This window comes from Oncorhynchus mykiss, chromosome 9 (genome assembly GCF_057628025.1).
Source record: "Oncorhynchus mykiss isolate SJ-2025 chromosome 9, ASM5762802v1, whole genome shotgun sequence".
Classification (NCBI taxonomy): Eukaryota; Metazoa; Chordata; class Actinopteri; order Salmoniformes; family Salmonidae; genus Oncorhynchus; species Oncorhynchus mykiss.
This window is the reverse complement of record NC_143030.1, coordinates 15,890,743-15,909,675: the sequence shown is the minus strand read 5'-3', so window position 1 is coordinate 15,909,675 and position 18,933 is coordinate 15,890,743. Positions and strand designations below refer to the sequence as shown.

The 18,933-nt window shown below is 44.9% G+C and overlaps 1 protein-coding gene across 1 annotated transcript; it reads left to right on the top strand.

Annotated features, from left to right (window-relative positions):
• The first annotated feature begins 797 nt into the window (after window positions 1–797).
• On the top strand, window positions 798–8,732 carry LOC118966159 (uncharacterized). Its single transcript, XM_090185677.1, has 7 exons — window positions 798–818; window positions 1,157–2,901; window positions 3,720–3,848; window positions 7,279–7,379; window positions 7,661–7,663; window positions 8,066–8,226; window positions 8,391–8,732. The coding sequence occupies exons 1-7, from the start codon at window positions 798–800 to the stop codon at window positions 8,628–8,630; spliced, it is 2,400 nt and encodes a 799-aa protein (XP_090041803.1). The 3' UTR covers window positions 8,631–8,732.
• The last annotated feature ends 10,201 nt before the right edge of the window (window positions 8,733–18,933 follow it).

Sequence of the window (18,933 nt, the reverse complement as noted above, 5' to 3'; positions counted from 1 at the left end):
TAAAAAGCGGATATCCGTAAGCAAAAGGATAGCTCTTCCGCAAAGCAAATCGGGAAAATGAGTTTTATTTGCAGTCCTCATACTTGAAAGAGTTTTCGTATTATAATAGTTTATAAACACAGTCTGTACAACATTATTATAATGTTCTGTTTAAAAAATAGTTTTTTTTTGTCCCCATAATGTTTGATCATCGTAACTATCTGAGTTAGAATCAGAACTCGAAATGTTTATTTTCGAAACAAAATGAACGAAAAATGCAAAATGATAATTTGCGTGTGCGCACAGATTGCAAAACATCGTCCAAAACAAATGCCATAACAGGTGAGTTTATATATATATATATATATATATATATATATATATATATATATATAGCTTCTCTAGTTTTTCTGATGATTAATCAAATTACCCAGTGGGATATCAATGTATTTTCCCTATTATGCTGGCTTTAAATACATCAGATTCGCCAGTCTCTATCATAAGAGGCCTGTCTGTGATAGTTTATGACACTTACAAAGTTAGCTTTATTACATAGTTTACATAGTTGTTTTCGATGCAGCTAGATCAGTGATGTCCGGGGTGGAGGGCGACGACTCAGTCCGGGTCTCGTCCAACCGGGGGGACTGGGACGAGGACGAATCAATTTAATGTTACTAGTTAGAATAATAGAATACACAAGGTGCAATTTCGAAATTTGGTTGCGTATTAGCAGTCACTCAATTAGCCCATGTCAGCATTTTTTTTAGATTGGTCAATTATTCAAGCGGCCAGCTATCTAAACTTGTAACCTAGTAAGCATGGTCGAATTACCGACCAGGGTGAGGCCCATTGATCATCAGTTATCATATTAAAAACTGCAATCATTTGCCTCCACCCTATGGCAAAATGTGTAGAATTACAGGAAATTAGCTGTAAAACTGCAAATGGCAAAATGAGTAGAATTGCATGAAATTAATTTATAAAATAGCAATACTTCTCCCCGCCCCATGACATCAAAGAGACCATCCTTGAGCTAGACTAGTTGTAATAGTCCTATTTCAGGGAGAGATTGAGACGCTCACTGACCCTCACTAAACAGACACTCCCAAAGTTACAGTAAGTTTAGCATGATATCAAATACTATGTGTTTTGGCAGGTGCAAAAATTCAAATTCTAGACCGATCCACTTTTGGAAACAACCCCACAACCCACTTCTTTACCCCAGGAGGAAGGAGAAGGAACATCATCTCCCATGGACCTTGGCGATACACAGACAGCATCCATATCAACTCCTCTTCCTCATACAGACCCGGATGAATCAAAGTCTGTAACGGCACAGGGAGCAAACCCAGACTGTGGGGTGGACTCGGAAAGGCCCATGTCTGAGTCAGAGCCACCACCTCAGATACTATGGGAATCACACCCTGCTCAGACGGTATCTATTTCTCCACTTCCTGACATAGACCCTGAGGAATCAGAGTCAGTTCTGAAGCTGGAGACAGCCCCATGCCCTGAGGTGGACCCTGAAAACACAAACTCTGACTCAGTTCCATGTCAGACACAAGAGGAATTCGACTCGGCACAGAAACCATCAGAGCAGCGAGATCCAGTCCCAGGTTTGATCCTGCTGACTGATCTCTCCTTTACAACTGTGTCAGAGACAGCACTGTGTCTAGGACCAGAACTAGACCCATATGACATGAGGGGCTCTGAGGATCCCATATCTGCTTCAGAACCACCTCAAATAGACTTGGAACCAGACCCTGAGTTGGTGTCTATGCCCAGGCCTACTCCTCATCTTCACGTAGATTCCAGAGAGCTAGAGGCTACGCCGAAGCTAGGGCCAGACCCAAGCCCTGACACAGACTCAGAAAACCCAAGATCTACAACAGAGACACCGCCTGAGCTCCAAGGGGAGCCCGACCCAGCCGAGATACCTTCAGAGCAGCCGGCCACAGCATTGACCTCTATGTCTGAATCTGAGGTTGACCTGGCCTCTCCAGCTGTATCATGTTCAGTGTCATGTGTTGGACAACCAGACTTGTGCAATGGGATGCGATCTGAAAATCCCATGCCTGCCTCAGAGCCACTTCAGATAGAGATAGAAAAATGTCCTGAACTGGTCCAGATACAGGCTAATGATCCTCTCCCTCACCTAAACTCCCAGGAATTTGAGCCGGTGCCACCTCATCAATCCGACCCAGCACAGACAGGCCTACAGCCAGAACAGCCAGCCCCAGTCTCACTGACTGTCAAGACTGAGCCCGGTCTCTCTTCTCTGGCCATATTGTATCCAGCAGCATACATCCGACAAGAACCAGGTGTAGAGACTCTGCAGTCTGACTCACAGGGGAGGGACAGAATCCTTGAAAGTTCCCACCTGCGATGTCTGCAACCACAGTCTCAGTCTCTCCCATACTTTCCACCCATACAATCACTACCATATTCACCCATGCGGCCTCAGCAGTCTCCATCCATATCGAATGGCCCTTGTCCGATGATCTGTCACTCAATCCTTATCCCTAGCTGCCCTCCCCTGGATCTCCCATCAGACTTTCCTTCATATCACCCCCAGATGAACCACAACTGCCCTCAACCAGGCCCTAATCACCCCTCAATGACCCCCCAACCGAGGACTAATTTCCTCTCACTGGCCCCCCAGCTACGCCCGAACCACCTCCAACCACCACCGGACCTCCAGCTCGGCCCAGGCTTACCTGGTCATCTCCCTGGGATGGCTGGTTCCATCCCTGGTTCTATCCCCAGCCAGCCCCCACCTCCCCAGGCCTGGTGTCGCAGCGAGGGCTCCTCCTCCCGGGGGATGTTTGAGAACTACAGGTGGTGGCAGAACCTCCGAGACATAGCCAGCAAAATCTACCCCGACAGTGGGCCTGACGCAGAGGCCCTGGCCTGCTTCTTCATGTGAGTTTTGAGGTTGCGTCTGAAATGGCACCCTTTTCCCTATGTAGTGCACTATTTTTCATAGAGCCCTGGACAAAAATGAGTGCACACTATAGGGCACTTTCCATCCCCCTTTCCCTTAACTATTCTTGTTTAGCTAGTTTTCATGTAGACTCTTGCTCAGTGACTTGGTGCTGTGTATTGTTTTGGTAATACAGTCTTTATTACCACGTAATAACTTAATATAAATAGAAACCTTGAATCTTATTGACCTTTTATTTACATTTTTGCACTGTCACTATGCAGACTCACAGGGCCCTACACACTCACACACACAGTGTCACTCCAACACACACAAACACTCACACCATCATCTGCTCACTCACACATAATATGCATTTATACTGACTCTACACACACTCTACACTGCTGCTACTCTGTTAATCTTATATCCTGTTGCCTAGTACCCTTACCCCTATACATATCTACCTCCATCTCTCCAGTATTCCTGCACATTGTAAATATGGTATTGGAACCGACCCTGTATATAGTATGCTTACTTGATACTTGTGTTCTTCATATTTTTATATATTGTGTTCTTGTTCTACCTTGTTATTAATAGTATTACACTGTTATTGATTACTGCATTGTAGGGTTTTGAGTTAGCAGGAAAGACATTTCACTGTACTTGTGCATGTGACATTAAAACTTGAAAACTAATAGTCTCTGAGTAGAGGACCTGCGAGTGAGAGTTGTAGAGGGTTTTGTTACAGTTTTGGCTACATAGTTATTGACCGTGCTACCCCTAACCCTGTGTGTGTGTGTGTCTCTCTCTTCAGTCCAGTGATTCGTTCCCTCTGTCTCAAGTACCCCTCGCTCCTCTTCACCCAGGGCATCGGTATAGCGGTGGGAGAATGGGGGAAGCTCTCTAACTACGACCGTATGGAGTACTATCACTTGGCCCAGAAGTGAGTCCACAGTGTGTGTGTGTGGTGCGTGTGTGCATGTCAGTCAGTCAGTGTGTCTGTGTGTGTCCTCACAAAACACAAGATGTCATTCAACTTTGGCACAGTTTTTAAGACACACAAACAACTTTTGAAAGAAGTGTTAACACTGACATACCATCCAATTATTACCCTCACAGTTTGTACAGTTTTGTAACTCCCATAGCTCTGCACCTAAAGAGCAATCTGGGATTGGTTCATCCATTTTTATACTGATATTGCCATTGATTCCATCCCCCAGATTGCTCCTTTAAATGTTCTTTTCGTGTTAACGTCAACAGAATGTTCTCATAAAAGATGGAATGTTTGATTAGATTATCAAATAAGTGGGTAACTGCATCATTGTGGAATTACATTGAAGGCTACTAACAAAGATACCCTACTGAAGATATAAAGATATGAATCATGTGGAAAGAGTTTATTTATCCATTTAGATTCCATTTAAATTAGTAGTTTCAAGTCTTAATGTCACATGCACAAGTGCAGTGAAATACCTTTCTTGCGAGTTCTAAACCCAACAATGCAGTAATCAATATCAATGTAGTACTGAAAATAACACAAGGTAGAACAAAAACACATGAGAAATAAAAAATAAGAACACGAGAAGTATTTAAGCTATACTGAACAAAAATCTAAACACAACATGCAACAATTTCAAAGATTTTACTGAGTTACAGTTCATATGAGGAAATCAGTTAATTTAAATAAATGCATCAGGCCCTAATCTATGGATTTCACATGACTGGACAGGGGCTCTGCCATGGGAGACCCTGGGAGGGATCAGGCCCTAATCTATGGATTTCACATGACTGGACAGGGGCTCTGCCATGGGGGACCCTGGGAGGGATCAGGCCCTAATCTATGGATTTCACATGACTGGACAGGGGCTCTGCCATGGGAGACCCTGGGAGGGATCAGGCCCTAATCTATGGATTTCACATGACTGGACAGGGGCTCTGCCATGGGAGACCCTGGGAGGGATCAGGCCCTAATCTATGGATTTCACATGACTGGACAGGGCCTCTGCCATGGGAGACCCTGGGAGGGATCAGGCCCACCCCCTGGGGAGCCAGGCCTAGCCAATCAAAATGAGTTTTTCCCCACAAAAGCGCTTTATTACAGACATAAATATTCCTCGGTTTCATCAGCTGTCCGGGTGGCTGGTGTCAGACGTGTAACAATCATGCTGTTTAATCAGCCTCTTGATATGCCACACCTGTCAGGTGGATGGATGATCTTGGGAAAGGAGAAATGCTCACCAACAGGGATATAAAATTGTGTGCACAGAATCTGATAGAAATAAGCTTTTTGTGCGTATAGAACATTTCTGGGATCTTTTATTTCAGCTCATGAAACATGGGGCCAACACTTTGCATTTTTTAATTTTTAATTTAACCTTTATTTAACTAGGCAAGTCAGTTAAGAACAAATTATTATTTACAATGAAGGCCTACACCTGCCAAACCCGGACGACGCTGGGCCAATTGTCCTATGGGACTCCCAATCACGGCCTGATGTGATACAGCCTACATGCTGCATTTATGTTTTTGTTCAGTATATATATATATATATACAGGGTCTGTTCCAAGACCATATTTACAATGTGCAGGGATACTGGAGTGATAGAGGGAGATATGTATAGGGGTAAGGTGACTAGGCATCTGAATATATGATAAACAGTAACAGCAGTGTATATGATGATTGTATGTGAGTCCGTGTGCGTGTGTGTAGAGTCAGTATAAATGTGTGTGAGCAAATTGTGTGCGTGTGTGAGCAAATTAAGTGTGTGTGTGTGTGTGTGTGTGTGTGTGTGTGTGTGTGTGTGTGTGTGTGTGTGTGTGTGTGTGTAGAGTCCAGTGAGTGTGCAATGAAACATGTAAATACAAGGGTCAACTCAGATTGTCCATGTAGTCATTTTGTTAGATATTTAGCAGTCTTATGGCTTGGGGATAGAAGCTGTTCAGGAGCCTGTTGGTGTCAGACTTGATGTACTGCTTGCTGTGCAGATGCAGAGAGAACAGTCTATGACTTGAGTGGCTGGAGTCTTTCTTGGCCTCCCTTTCACACCGCCTGATATAGATGTCTTGGATGGCAGGGAGCTCAGCCCCAGTGATGTACTGGGCTGTTTGCACCAGCCTCTGTAGCGCCATGCAATCGAGGGCGGTGCTGTTGCCATACCAAGCAGTGATGCAGCTAGTCAAGATACTATCAGTGGTGCAGCTGTAAAACTTTGAGGAATTGAGGGCCCATGCTAAACCTTTTCAACCTCCTGAGGGGGTAGAAGCGCTGTCACGCCTTCTTCACGACTGTGCGCGTGTGCGTGTGGAACAGTTTAAGTCCTTTGTGATTTGGACACAGAGGAACTTGAAGCTCTCGACCCGCTCCACTGCAGCCCAGTCAATGTGGATGGGGGCGTGTTCTACACCCCCTGTTTCCTGTCGTCTGCGATCAGCTCCTCCCTCGATCAGCTCCTCTTTCTCTAGTATCTCTGAATGTAATTAGATTACAAACACTTGTCACATAACTTGTCAAAACATGCTGTTTGTGGCCCTAAATGCCATGGGTGCATCCTAAATGGCACCCTATATCCTACGAACTACAAAAATCTCTGAAACTGGAAACACTTATCTCCCTCACTAGCTTTAAGCACCAACTGTCAGAGCAGCTCACAGATTACTGCACCTGTACATAGCCCACCTATAATTTAGCCCAAACAACTACCTGTTTCCCTACTGTATTTTATTTATTTATTTATTTTGCTCCTTTGCACCCCCATTATTTTTATTTCTACTTTGCACATTCTCCCATTGCAAATCTACCATTCCAGTGTTTTACTTGCTATATTGTATCTACTTTGCCACCATGGCCTTTTTGCCTTTACCTCCCTTATCTCACCTCATTTGCTCACATCGTATATAGACTTGTTTATACTGTATTATTGACTGTATGTTTGTTTTACTCCATGTGTAACTCTGTGTCGTTGTATCTGTCGAACTGCTTTGCTTTATCTTGGGCAGGTCGCAATTGTAAATAAGAACTTGTTCTCAACTTGCCTACCTGGTTAAATAAAGGTGAAATAAAAAATAAATAAAAATAAAGTGGTAGTATATACTATACACTTCTTTTGACCAGAGCCCTATTGGCCCAGTCAAAATTAGAGCACTATGCATGTGAAACATGAGAATGGGACGACCTGGTAATTGATGCTCAGTTTCTGGTTGTTTCTCATAATATTGTACCAATATAGTAGTGCACATACATTTTGATCACGTTAAAGTATGTTGGGGAATAGGGTGTCATTTGAGGTGTCTTGTGTGTGTGCTTGTGTGTGTGTGTGCGCATGCGTGTGTGTGTGTGCATGCGTGTGTGTGTGTGTGTGCTTGATCAACTCTAGATTTGTGGAGCTTGAGGTGGAGGAGGTGACAGCTAAGGAAAGGTCAAAGGTCATACAAAGGTCACCGTCAGGTCAGAGTGGAGCCCAGGCTGAGTTGAAAGGTCAGGATTCCTGCATGCTAACTACCACTGAGAGGTCACAATAGGTCACCAGCAATTTCACAACATTTTCCGGATTGACTAACCATGTCTTAAAGTAATGATGGACTGTCGTTTCTCTTTGCTTATTTGAGCTGTTCTTGCCATAATATGGACTTGGTTTTTTACCAAATAGGGCTATCTTCTGATGGGCTGAAATGCATTAAGAAGGAAATTCCACAAATTAACTTTTAAGAAAGCACACCTGTTAATTGAAATGCATTCCAGGTGACTATCTCATGAAGCTGGTTGAGAGAATGCCAAGAGTGTCCAAAGCTGTCATCAAGGCAAAGGGTGGCTATTTGAAGAATCTCAAATATAAAATATATTTAGATATGTTTAACCCTTTTTTGTTTAGCATATGTGTTATTTCATAGTTTTGATGTCTTCACTATTATTCTACAATGTAGAACATAAAAAAAATAAGAAAAACCCTTGAATGAGTAGGTGTTCTAAACCATTTAACCGGTAGTGTATAGTTAATTATATATATAGTTAAAGTGATTAACCAAAAAGTGAATTAATCATTTGTATCAACGAATGAAGCTACATGGTGTGGCAACTTAATGATGGTCTCTCTTTCTCTCCCTCTTTCTCTCTCTCTCCCCTCTCTCTCTCTTTCTCTCCCTCTTTCTCTCCCCTCTCGGCAGGTTACACGGGGAAGAGCAGTGCCACCACGTCAGCCAAAGAGACAGAGACCAAATGCAACACAAGAGTTAACCAAGCCAAAGACAAAACTCAGAGGGCCACTAAGAGTGGCAGTGGTCCTAGAGTGTCCCGTGGTCGCCGACTAGGGAAAGTGGACATCAAGGTATTGACAAAAGTTACTGGAAGCTACACTTGTAGGATATAGAGACTGTCCCAAAAGGACCCAGTCACTCTTGTCAGATGCTTTAGTTGCAGTTAAACTTTATTCATTTGGCATGGCTGTGTAGAATGTTAAACAAAGGCAACAATTTCTCTTCTTTCCTTAAGGTCCTGGAGGAACGTGCCCTCGGGGAGTACACTGCAGCCATGGAGGCCCTCCTTATTGACCCCACCGGGGTCAGGGAGAGGTTAGAGGTCAGAAATCAAGAGGAAGAGGGGGATGAGAAGAAGAATGATGAGGAAGAGGAGGGAGGAGGAGATGGGGAAGGCTCGTTCACAGAGTACCTGAATGAGCTGTGCAGTCAGAAGGAGTTTGTCACTAAGGTAATGAACAGACAAAGGAATTGATGTGATGTCTATTTTTCTTACAATCATAAGCATTTCCTGGTGGATTCTGTCTTAAGAAACCTGCACACTGCTCTTGCTGGTATCCCTGCTATTTATTAACCTTTACATATCGGCCTCAAGGCCTTCGTCTGAGCTTTTGTGAGTGTTTGTAATTTGCAACCTTATATAGACATTGCTCCACCCACATCCGTTCAATGCACCGAATGGGGTTGGAGTCAAGGGAAAATAAGGAAGTGTTACCAAATATAACAATGTGCATTTCATAAGTATTCTAATGAAGTGTGTACATAAAACGTATTAAAAAAGTCTTATCTAAGGGCGTCTCTTTTGTACCCACATGTACAGACAAACCATTTGATACGAAAGTAGATCTGTTTAAATTCTTTCGCAAAATTAAACTTAAACATGTGTTTTCCCAAAACACTATTTCTGGCATAGAAACCCAACAAAGAACTGTTACCCATTTTAAGCCCAAAAGAAAATTGTGTTTTATGGGTAACAACTCATCGATTAATACCTATTGTAGGTTAGTGGAACAAGAAGCCTTGTCAGTATATACGAGACAAACAAACCATATTCAGAAGAACCTCACCAGTACAGAAGAACATGTTTGGTTATCAAACCTGCAGACAAGGGGGGTGCTGTGGTTGTTTTAGAAAGACAGAGACAACTCAGTAATGAACATTTGTGTTGATCCCACACAGGTGTTCCAAAGGGACATTCGCTCTAATCTGGAGCCCGATTAAACAACCTCATCTCACAACTTGAATATGAATACCTTTGCTACAAATGTGCCATATGTCCATGCCTGTACATTTAGCCTAAATTAGGGACTTATCCAGGCAGACCAGTGGTTGCAGGAATAATCCCAATGTTAGAGCCATTGCTGAACTTTGTTGACTCTTTTATTAAATCTCACGTGCAATCATTGCCATCATATGTGAAAGACTCTACAGACTTCATAAACAAGATTTCACCAATAACGGGTTTAACAGAAGACAGTATTTTGGTCACATTAGATGTTGAGATTCTGTATACCAGTATTCCCCATGTTGGGGGGCTGGCAGCACTAGCTCACTATTTGAGAGACAGAGATTCTAACAAATACCGACCAACAGACTTCATTCTAGAGCTGAATATGTTTTGATGTATAACTATTTCAGGTTTGATGATGAATATTACCTCCAAACGAGTGGAACATCGGTGGGTTCTACATTCACTCTGAGATATGCAAACCTTTATTTGGGTCTTTTTGAAGAACGTTTTGTTAATAATGAAAATCCATTTTTGAATAAAGTCCTGAAGGGGTATTGATATATTGACGATATCTTTTGCATATGGGAAGGAACGGAAGAAGAGCTGTCAGACTTTATGGCACTACTCAATGACATTGACCCCCATCTCAAATTCACTATTGAATGTGACACTAAACGTGGTCATTACCTTGGTATGTGGATTGAGAAATCAAATGGAACCCTGTTTACCACTCAGTACAGAAACGAAACGTACATAAATACTCTAATACAGTGAGACAGATTCCACCCGGGGCCATTAAAAAGAGGACTTCTAAGAAGCCAGTTTTTCAGACCTTGCTTTATATTCCACTCCACCGAGGACTGTCTAGAAAAAGCAGCGGAGATGTGTATAAGGTTTCTAAGAAGAAGCTACACTCCACAATGTGTGGATGAAGCTCTTCATTTGGCATTGGGGCAAACACGAGATTAACTGCTACAAAAAAGACCCGCTAAAGCTAAAGAACACTGGAATGTTCACCACCACATATACTTTGAACTCGCGCAAAGTGGAAGATGCTGTCAAGAAACACTGGCATGTTTTATCATCGGACCCAGTTATTCCAGCTGAATTTAAGAACCCACCACTTATTGTATATAGGAGAGGTAGCAATTTACGCGATAAATTGTTCCATGCCAACAGCCAACCACAAAAGAAAACGAGCCAGGCTCTTTTACGCACTCTTCCAAATGGTAGCTATAAATGCAGAGGATGCGCACAGTGCAACAACATGATGAAGTGTGAATATTTCTGCCACCCACACACAGGAAAACGGTTCCAAATAAATGACATTATTATGTGCTCCACCACCCATTTATCTACATTATTAAATGTCCACATGGGCTGTGTTAAGTAGGTATAACCTCTCGTTCTCTCAAACAGAGAATTAGTGAACATAAAAGTTCAATCAGAAGAAACGACAGGGATTATCCAGTCGCAGTACATTTCAATGACCTAAAACATGACATTTCTAACTTTAGATTTTGTGGCATAGAGAAAGTTAAGATATCAGACAGGGGAGGTGATATAAATAATACTCTGAGAAAAAGAGAATGTTTTAGGATTTCCACCCTCCTGATGTTAATTCCTAAAGGACTTAATGATGAAATGCCTGTATGTCATGTCATAAATGTGAACATGAATTAATGTCTCCACTTCAGATGACTCTGACGTTGTTCTAGCGCTGTACCCGATGATTTATGAAAACGTACTTGTGGTTTACAGACGTGTTTAATACGTTTTCTGTACACACTTTATTAGAATACTTCTGAAACACACATGGTTGGTAACACTTGCTCATTTTCCCTCGACTCCAACCCCATTCGGTGCATTGAACGGATGTGGGTGGAGCCATATCTATGCAAATTACAAACACTCACAAAAGCCAAAGGCCTTGAGGGGCGGCAGGGTAGCCTAGTGGTTAGAGCGTTGGACTAGTAACCGGAAGGTTGTGAGTTCAAACCCCCGAGCTGACAAGGTACAAATCTGTCGTTCTGCCCCTGAACAGGCAGTTAACCCACTGTTCCCAGGCCGTCATTGAAAATAAGAATTTGTTCTTAACTGACTTGCCTGGTTAAATAAAGGTAAAATAAAAAAATAAAAATAAAGGCCGATTCAGGGGCTAAATGCGGAAGACACATTTCAGTTCAATGCATTCAGTTGTACAACTGACTGAAACATAAAGCTTAATAAATAACAGTGATATTAGCAACAGCAGTTCCTTATTTTTTCTCATCTTATTCAACTGTTACCAGGCACCTGCATCAAAGACAGCTCAATGTGCAAGTGCCTTTTGAATTTTGAACAGTTAAAATAATTGATGTCACTTTTTTTCATTTTCTTACACAGATCAGTAGTGGATTTTGTCTCCTAATAGTCTTTTAAATAGTATAATGTGCTGGTTTTATTTTATTTGACAATTTAAAAAACATGTTACACCTGGCAACAGCTACATTTACCAACAACTGTATAAAGGGTATAAACCAGAGGAGGCTGGTGGGATGAGCTTTAGTTTTCCAGACATTGGAATTGAATTCATGGAACTGAATCAAGCATGTGATTTCCATGTGTGACACCGTTCCATTCCTGCCATACAATGAGCCCGTCCTCCTATAGCTCCTCCCGCTAGCCTCTGGTGTAAACACAATAAAGTCAATAGACTTGTTTTCCAGTGTGGTCCTCCATCCATCGTGGATGATGTTATTGTTTCTTTTTCACACATGATAAGCTACTATTCAAACAACAGTTGAATTCTGTGTTTCCTGTAGGTTGCAGTGGTTGATACGTGGGGTTTTGATACCACCTCCCCTCTGTGTTTCCTGTAGGTTGCAGTAGTTGATACGTGGGGTTTTGATACCACCTCCCCTCTGTGTTTCCTGTAGGTTGCAGTAGTTGATACGTGGGGTTTTGATACCACCTCCCCTCTGTGTTTCCTGTAGGTTGCAGTGGTTGATATGTGGGGTTTTGATACCACCTCCCCTCTGTGTTTCCTGTAGGTTACAGTGGTTGATACGTGGGGTTTTGATGCCACCTCCCCTCTGTGTTTCCTGTAGGTTGCAGTGGTTGATATGTGGGGTTTTGATGCCACCTCCCCTCTGTGTTTCCTGTAGGTTACAGTGGTTGATATGTGGGGTTTTGATGCCACCTCCCCTCTGTGTTTCCTGTAGGTTGCAGTAGTTGATACGTGGGGTTTTGATACCACCTCCCCTCTGTGTTTCCTGTAGGTTGCAGTGGTTGATATGTGGGGTTTTGATACCACCTCCCCTCTGTGTTTCCTGTAGGTTACAGTGGTTGATACGTGGGGTTTTGATACCACCTCCCCTCTGTGTTTCCTGTAGGTTGCAGTGGTTGATATGTGGGGTTTTGATACCACCTCCCCTCTGTGTTTCCTGTAGGTTACAGTGGTTGATACGTGGGGTTTTGATACCACCTCCCCTCTGTGTTTCCTGTAGGTTGCAGTGGTTGATATGTGGGGTTTTGATACCACCTCCCCTCTGTGTTTCCTGTAGGTTGCAGTGGTTGATATGTGGGGTTTTGATACCACCTCCCCTCTGTGTTTCCTGTAGGTTGCAGTGGTTGATATGTGGGGTTTTGATACCACCTCCCCTCTGTGTTTCCTGTAGGTTGCAGTGGTTGATATGTGGGGTTTTGAAACCACCTCCCCTCTGTGTTTCCTGTAGGTTGCAGTGGTTGATATGTGGGGTTTTGATACCACCTCCCCTCTGTGTTTCCTGTAGGTTGCAGTGGTTGATACGTGGGGTTTTGATACCACCTCCCCTCTGTGTTTCCTGTAGGTTGCAGTGGTTGATATGTGGGGTTTTGATACCACCTCCCCTCTGTGTTTCCTGTAGGTTGCAGTGGTTGATACGTGGGGTTTTGATACCACCTCCCCTCTGTGTTTCCTGTAGGTTGCAGTGGTTGATACGTGGGGTTTTGATACCACCTCCCCTCTGTGTTTCCTGTAGGTTACAGTGGTTGATATGTGGGGTTTTGATACCACCTCCCCTCTGTGTTTCCTGTAGGTTGCAGTGGTTGATACGTGGGGTTTTGATACCACCTCCCCTCTGTGTTTCCTGTAGGTTGCAGTGGTTGATATGTGGGGTTTTGATACCACCTCCCCTCTGTGTTTCCTGTAGGTTGCAGTGGTTGATACGTGGGGTTTTGATACCACCTCCCCTCTGTGTTTCCTGTAGGTTGCAGTGGTTGATACGTGGGGTTTTGATACCACCTCCCCTCTGTGTTTCCTGTAGGTTGCAGTGGTTGATATGTGGGGTTTTGATGCCACCTCCCCTCTGTGTTTCCTGTAGGTTGCAGTGGTTGATACGTGGGGTTTTGATACCACCTCCCCTCTGTGTTTCCTGTAGGTTGCAGTGGTTGATATGTGGGGTTTTGATACCACCTCCCCTCTGTGTTTCCTGTAGGTTACAGTGGTTGATATGTGGGGTTTTGATACCACCTCCCCTCTGTGTTTCCTGTAGGTTGCAGTGGTTGATATGTGGGGTTTTGATACCACCTCCCCTCTGTGTTTCCTGTAGGTTACAGTGGTTGATATGTGGGGTTTTGATACCACCTCCCCTCTGTGTTTCCTGTAGGTTGCAGTGGTTGATACGTGGGGTTTTGATACCACCTCCCCTCTGTGTTTCCTGTAGGTTACAGTGGTTGATATGTGGGGTTTTGATACCACCTCCCCTCTGTGTTTCCTGTAGGTTGCAGTGGTTGATATGTGGGGTTTTGATACCACCTCCCCTCTGTGTTTCCTGTAGGTTACAGTGGTTGATATGTGGGGTTTTGATACCACCTCCCCTCTGTGTTTCCTGTAGGTTACAGTGGTTGATATGTGGGGTTTTGATACCACCTCCCCTCTGTGTTTCCTGTAGGTTGCAGTGGTTGATACGTGGGGTTTTGATACCACCTCCCCTCTGTGTTTCCTGTAGGTTACAGTGGTTGATATGTGGGGTTTTGATGCCACCTCCCCTCTGTGTTTCCTGTAGGTTGCAGTGGTTGATATGTGGGGTTTTGATACCACCTCCCCTCTGTGTTTCCTGTAGGTTACAGTGGTTGATATGTGGGGTTTTGATACCACCTCCCCTCTGTGTTTCCTGTAGGTTGCAGTGGTTGATATGTGAGGTTTTGATACCACCTCCCCTCTGTGTTTCCTGTAGGTTACAGTGGTTGATACGTGGGGTTTTGATACCACCTCCCCTCTGTGTTTCCTGTAGGTTGCAGTGGTTGATATGTGGGGTTTTGATACCACCTCCCCTCTGTGTTTCCTGTAGGTTGCAGTGGTTGATACGTGGGGTTTTGATACCACCTCCCCTCTGTCTTTCCTGTAGGTTGCAGTGGTTGATACGTGGGGTTTTGATACCACCTCCCCTCTGTGTTTCCTGTAGGTTGCAGTGGTTGATATGTGGGGTTTTGAAACCACCTCCCCTCTGTGTTTCCTGTAGGTTGCAGTGGTTGATACGTGGGGTTTTGATACCACCTCCCCTCTGTGTTTCCTGTAGGTTGCAGTGGTTGATATGTGGGGTTTTGAAACCACCTCCCCTCTGTGTTTCCTGTAGGTTACAGTGGTTGATATGTGGGGTTTTGATACCACCTCCCCTCTGTGTTTCCTGTAGGTTACAGTGGTTGATACGTGGGGTTTTGATACCACCTCCCCTCTGTGTTTCCTGTAGGTTGCAGTGGTTGATATGTGGGGTTTTGATACCACCTCCCCTCTGTGTTTCCTGTAGGTTACAGTGGTTGATATGTGGGGTTTTGATACCACCTCCCCTCTGTGTTTCCTGTAGGTTGCAGTGGTTGATATGTGGGGTTTTGATACCACCTCCCCTCTGTGTTTCCTGTAGGTTGCAGTGGTTGATACGTGGGGTTTTGATACCACCTCCCCTCTGTGTTTCCTGTAGGTTGCAGTGGTTGATACGTGGGGTTTTGATACCACCTCCCCTCTGTCTTTCCTGTAGGTTGCAGTGGTTGATACGTGGGGTTTTGATACCACCTCCCCTCTGTGTTTCCTGTAGGTTGCAGTGGTTGATATGTGGGGTTTTGATACCACCTCCCCTCTTTGTTTCCTGTAGGTTGCAGTGGTTGATATGTGGGGTTTTGATACCACCTCCCCTCTGTGTTTCCTGTAGGTTGCAGTGGTAATACGTGGGGTTTTGATACCACCTCCCCTCTGTGTTTCCTGTAGGTTGCAGTGGTTGATATGTGGGGTTTTGATACCACCTCCCCTCTGTGTTTCCTGTAGGTTGCAGTGGTTGATATGTGGGGTTTTGATACCACCTCCCCTCTGTGTTTCCTGTAGGTTGCAGTGGTTGATACGTGGGGTTTTGATACCACCTCCCCTCTGTGTTTCCTGTAGGTTGCAGTGGTTGATATGTGGGGTTTTGATACCACCTCCCCTCTGTGTTTCCTGTAGGTTGCAGTGGTTGATACGTGGGGTTTTGATACCACCTCCCCTCTGTGTTTCCTGTAGGTTGCAGTGGTTGATACGTGGGGTTTTGAGGTTTTGATACCACCTCCCCTCTGTGTTTCCTGTAGGTTACAGTGGTTGATATGTGGGGTTTTGATACCACCTCCCCTCTGTGTTTCCTGTAGGTTGCAGTGGTTGATACGTGGGGTTTTGATACCACCTCCCCTCTGTGTTTCCTGTAGGTTGCAGTGGTTGATACGTGGGGTTTTGATACCACCTCCCCTCTGTGTTTCCTGTAGGTTGCAGTGGTTGATACGTGGGGTTTTGATACCACCTCCCCTCTGTGTTTCCTGTAGGTTGCAGTGGTTGATATGTGGGGTTTTGATACCACCTCCCCTCTGTGTTTCCTGTAGGTTGCAGTGGTTGATACATGGGGTTTTGATACCACCTCCCCTCTGTGTTTCCTGTAGGTTGCAGTGGTTGATATGTGGGGTTTTGATACCACCTCCCCTCTGTGTTTCCTGTAGGTTACAGTGGTTGATATGTGGGGTTTTGATACCACCTCCCCTCTGTGTTTCCTGTAGGTTGCAGTGGTTGATATGTGGGGTTTTGATACCACCTCCCCTCTGTGTTTCCTGTAGGTTGCAGTGGTTGATACGTGGGGTTTTGATACCACCTCCCCTCTGTGTTTCCTGTAGGTTGCAGTGGTTGATACGTGGGGTTTTGATACCACCTCCCCTCTGTGTTTCCTGTAGGTTACAGTGGTTGATACGTGGGGTTTTGATACCACCTCCCCTCTGTGTTTCCTGTAGGTTACAGTGGTTGATATGTGGGGTTTTGATACCACCTCCCCTCTGTGTTTCCTGTAGGTTACAGTGGTTGATACGTGGGGTTTTGATACCACCTCCCCTCTGTGTTTCCTGTAGGTTGCAGTGGTTGATACGTGGGGTTTTGATACCACCTCCCCTCTGTGTTTCCTGTAGGTTACAGTGGTTGATATGTGGGGTTTTGATACCACCTCCCCTCTGTGTTTCCTGTAGGTTGCAGTGGTTGATATGTGGGGTTTTGATACCACCTCCCCTCTGTGTTTCCTGTAGGTTGCAGTGGTTGATACGTGGGGTTTTGATGCCACCTCCCCTCTGTGTTTCCTGTAGGTTGCAGTGGTTGATACGTGGGGTTTTGATACCACCTCCCCTCTGTGTTTCCTGTAGGTTGCAGTGGTTGATATGTGGGGTTTTGATACCACCTCCCCTCTGTGTTTCCTGTAGGTTGCAGTGGTTGATACGTGGGGTTTTGATACCACCTCCCCTCTGTGTTTCCTGTAGGTTGCAGTGGTTGATACGTGGGGTTTTGATACCACCTCCCCTCTGTGTTTCCTGTAGGTTGCAGTGGTTGATACGTGGGGTTTTGATACCACTTCCCCTCTGTGTTTCCTGTAGGTTGCAGTGGTTGATACGTGGGGTTTTGATACCACCTCCCCTCTGTGTTTCCTGTAGGTTGCAGTGGTTGATACGTGGGGTTTTGATACCACCTCCCCTCTGTGTTTCCTGTAGGTTACAGTGGTTGATATGTGGGGTTTTGATACCACCTCCCCTCTGTGTTTCCTGTAGGTTGCAGTGGTTGATACGTGGGGTTTTGATACCACCTCCCCTCTGTGTTTCCTGTAGGTTGCAGTGGTTGATATGTGGGGTTTTGATACCACCTCCCCTCTGTGTTTCCTGTAGGTTACAGTGGTTGATATGTGGGGTTTTGATACCACCTCCCCTCTGTGTTTCCTGTAGGTTGCAGTGGTTGATATGTGGGGTTTTGATACCACCTCCCCTCTGTGTTTCCTGTAGGTTGCAGTGGTTGATACGTGGGGTTTTGATACCACCACCCCTCTGTGTTTCCTGTAGGTTGCAGTGGTTGATACGTGGGGTTTTGATACCACCTCCCCTCTGTGTTTCCTGTAGGTTGCAGTGGTTGATACGTGGGGTTTTGATACCACCTCCCCTCTGTGTTTCCTGTAGGTTGCAGTGGTTGATACGTGGGGTTTTGATACCACCTCCCCTCTGTGTTTCCTGTAGGTTGCAGTGGTTGATATGTGGGGTTTTGATACCACCTCCCCTCTGTGTTTCCTGTAGGTTGCAGTGGTTGATATGTGGGGTTTTGATACCACCTCCCCTCTGTGTTTCCTGTAGGTTACAGTGGTTGATATGTGGGGTTTTGATACCACCTCCCCTCTGTGTTTCCTGTAGGTTACAGTGGTTGATATGTGGGGTTTTGATACCACCTCCCCTCTGTGTTTCCTGTAGGTTGCAGTGGTTGATACGTGGGGTTTTGATACCACCTCCCCTCTGTGTTTCCTGTAGGTTGCAGTGGTTGATATGTGGGGTTTTGATACCACCTCCCCTCTGTGTTTCCTGTAGGTTACAGTGGTTGATATGTGGGGTTTTGATACCACCTCCCCTCTGTGTTTCCTGTAGGTTGCAGTGGTTGATACGTGGGGTTTTGATACCACCTCCCCTCTGTGTTTCCTGTAGGTTGCAGTGGTTGATATGTGGGGTTTTGATACCACCTCCCCTCTGTGTTTCCTGTAGGTTGCAGTGGTTGATACGTGGGGTTTTGATACCACCTCCCCTCTGTGTTTCCTGTAGGTTGCAGTGGTTGATACGTGGGGTTTTGATACCACCTCCCCTCTGTGTTTCATGTAGGTTGCAGTGGTTGATATGTGGGGTTTTGATACCACCTCCCCTCTGTGTTTCCTGTAGGTTGCAGTGGTTGATACGTGGGGTTTTGATACCACCTCCCCTCTGTGTTTCCTGTAGGTTACAGTGGTTGATATGTGGGGTTTTGATACCACCTCCCCTCTGTGTTTCCTGTAGGTTACAGTGGTTGATACGTGGGGTTTTGATACCACCTCCCCTCTGTGTTTCCTGTAGGTTGCAGTGGTTGATATGTGGGGTTTTGATACCACCTCCCCTCTGTGTTTCCTGTAGGTTGCAGTGGTTGATACGTGGGGTTTTGATACCACCTCCCCTCTGTGTTTCCTGTAGGTTGCAGTGGTTGATATGTGGGGTTTTGATACCACCTCCCCTCTGTGTTTCCTGTAGGTTGCAGTGG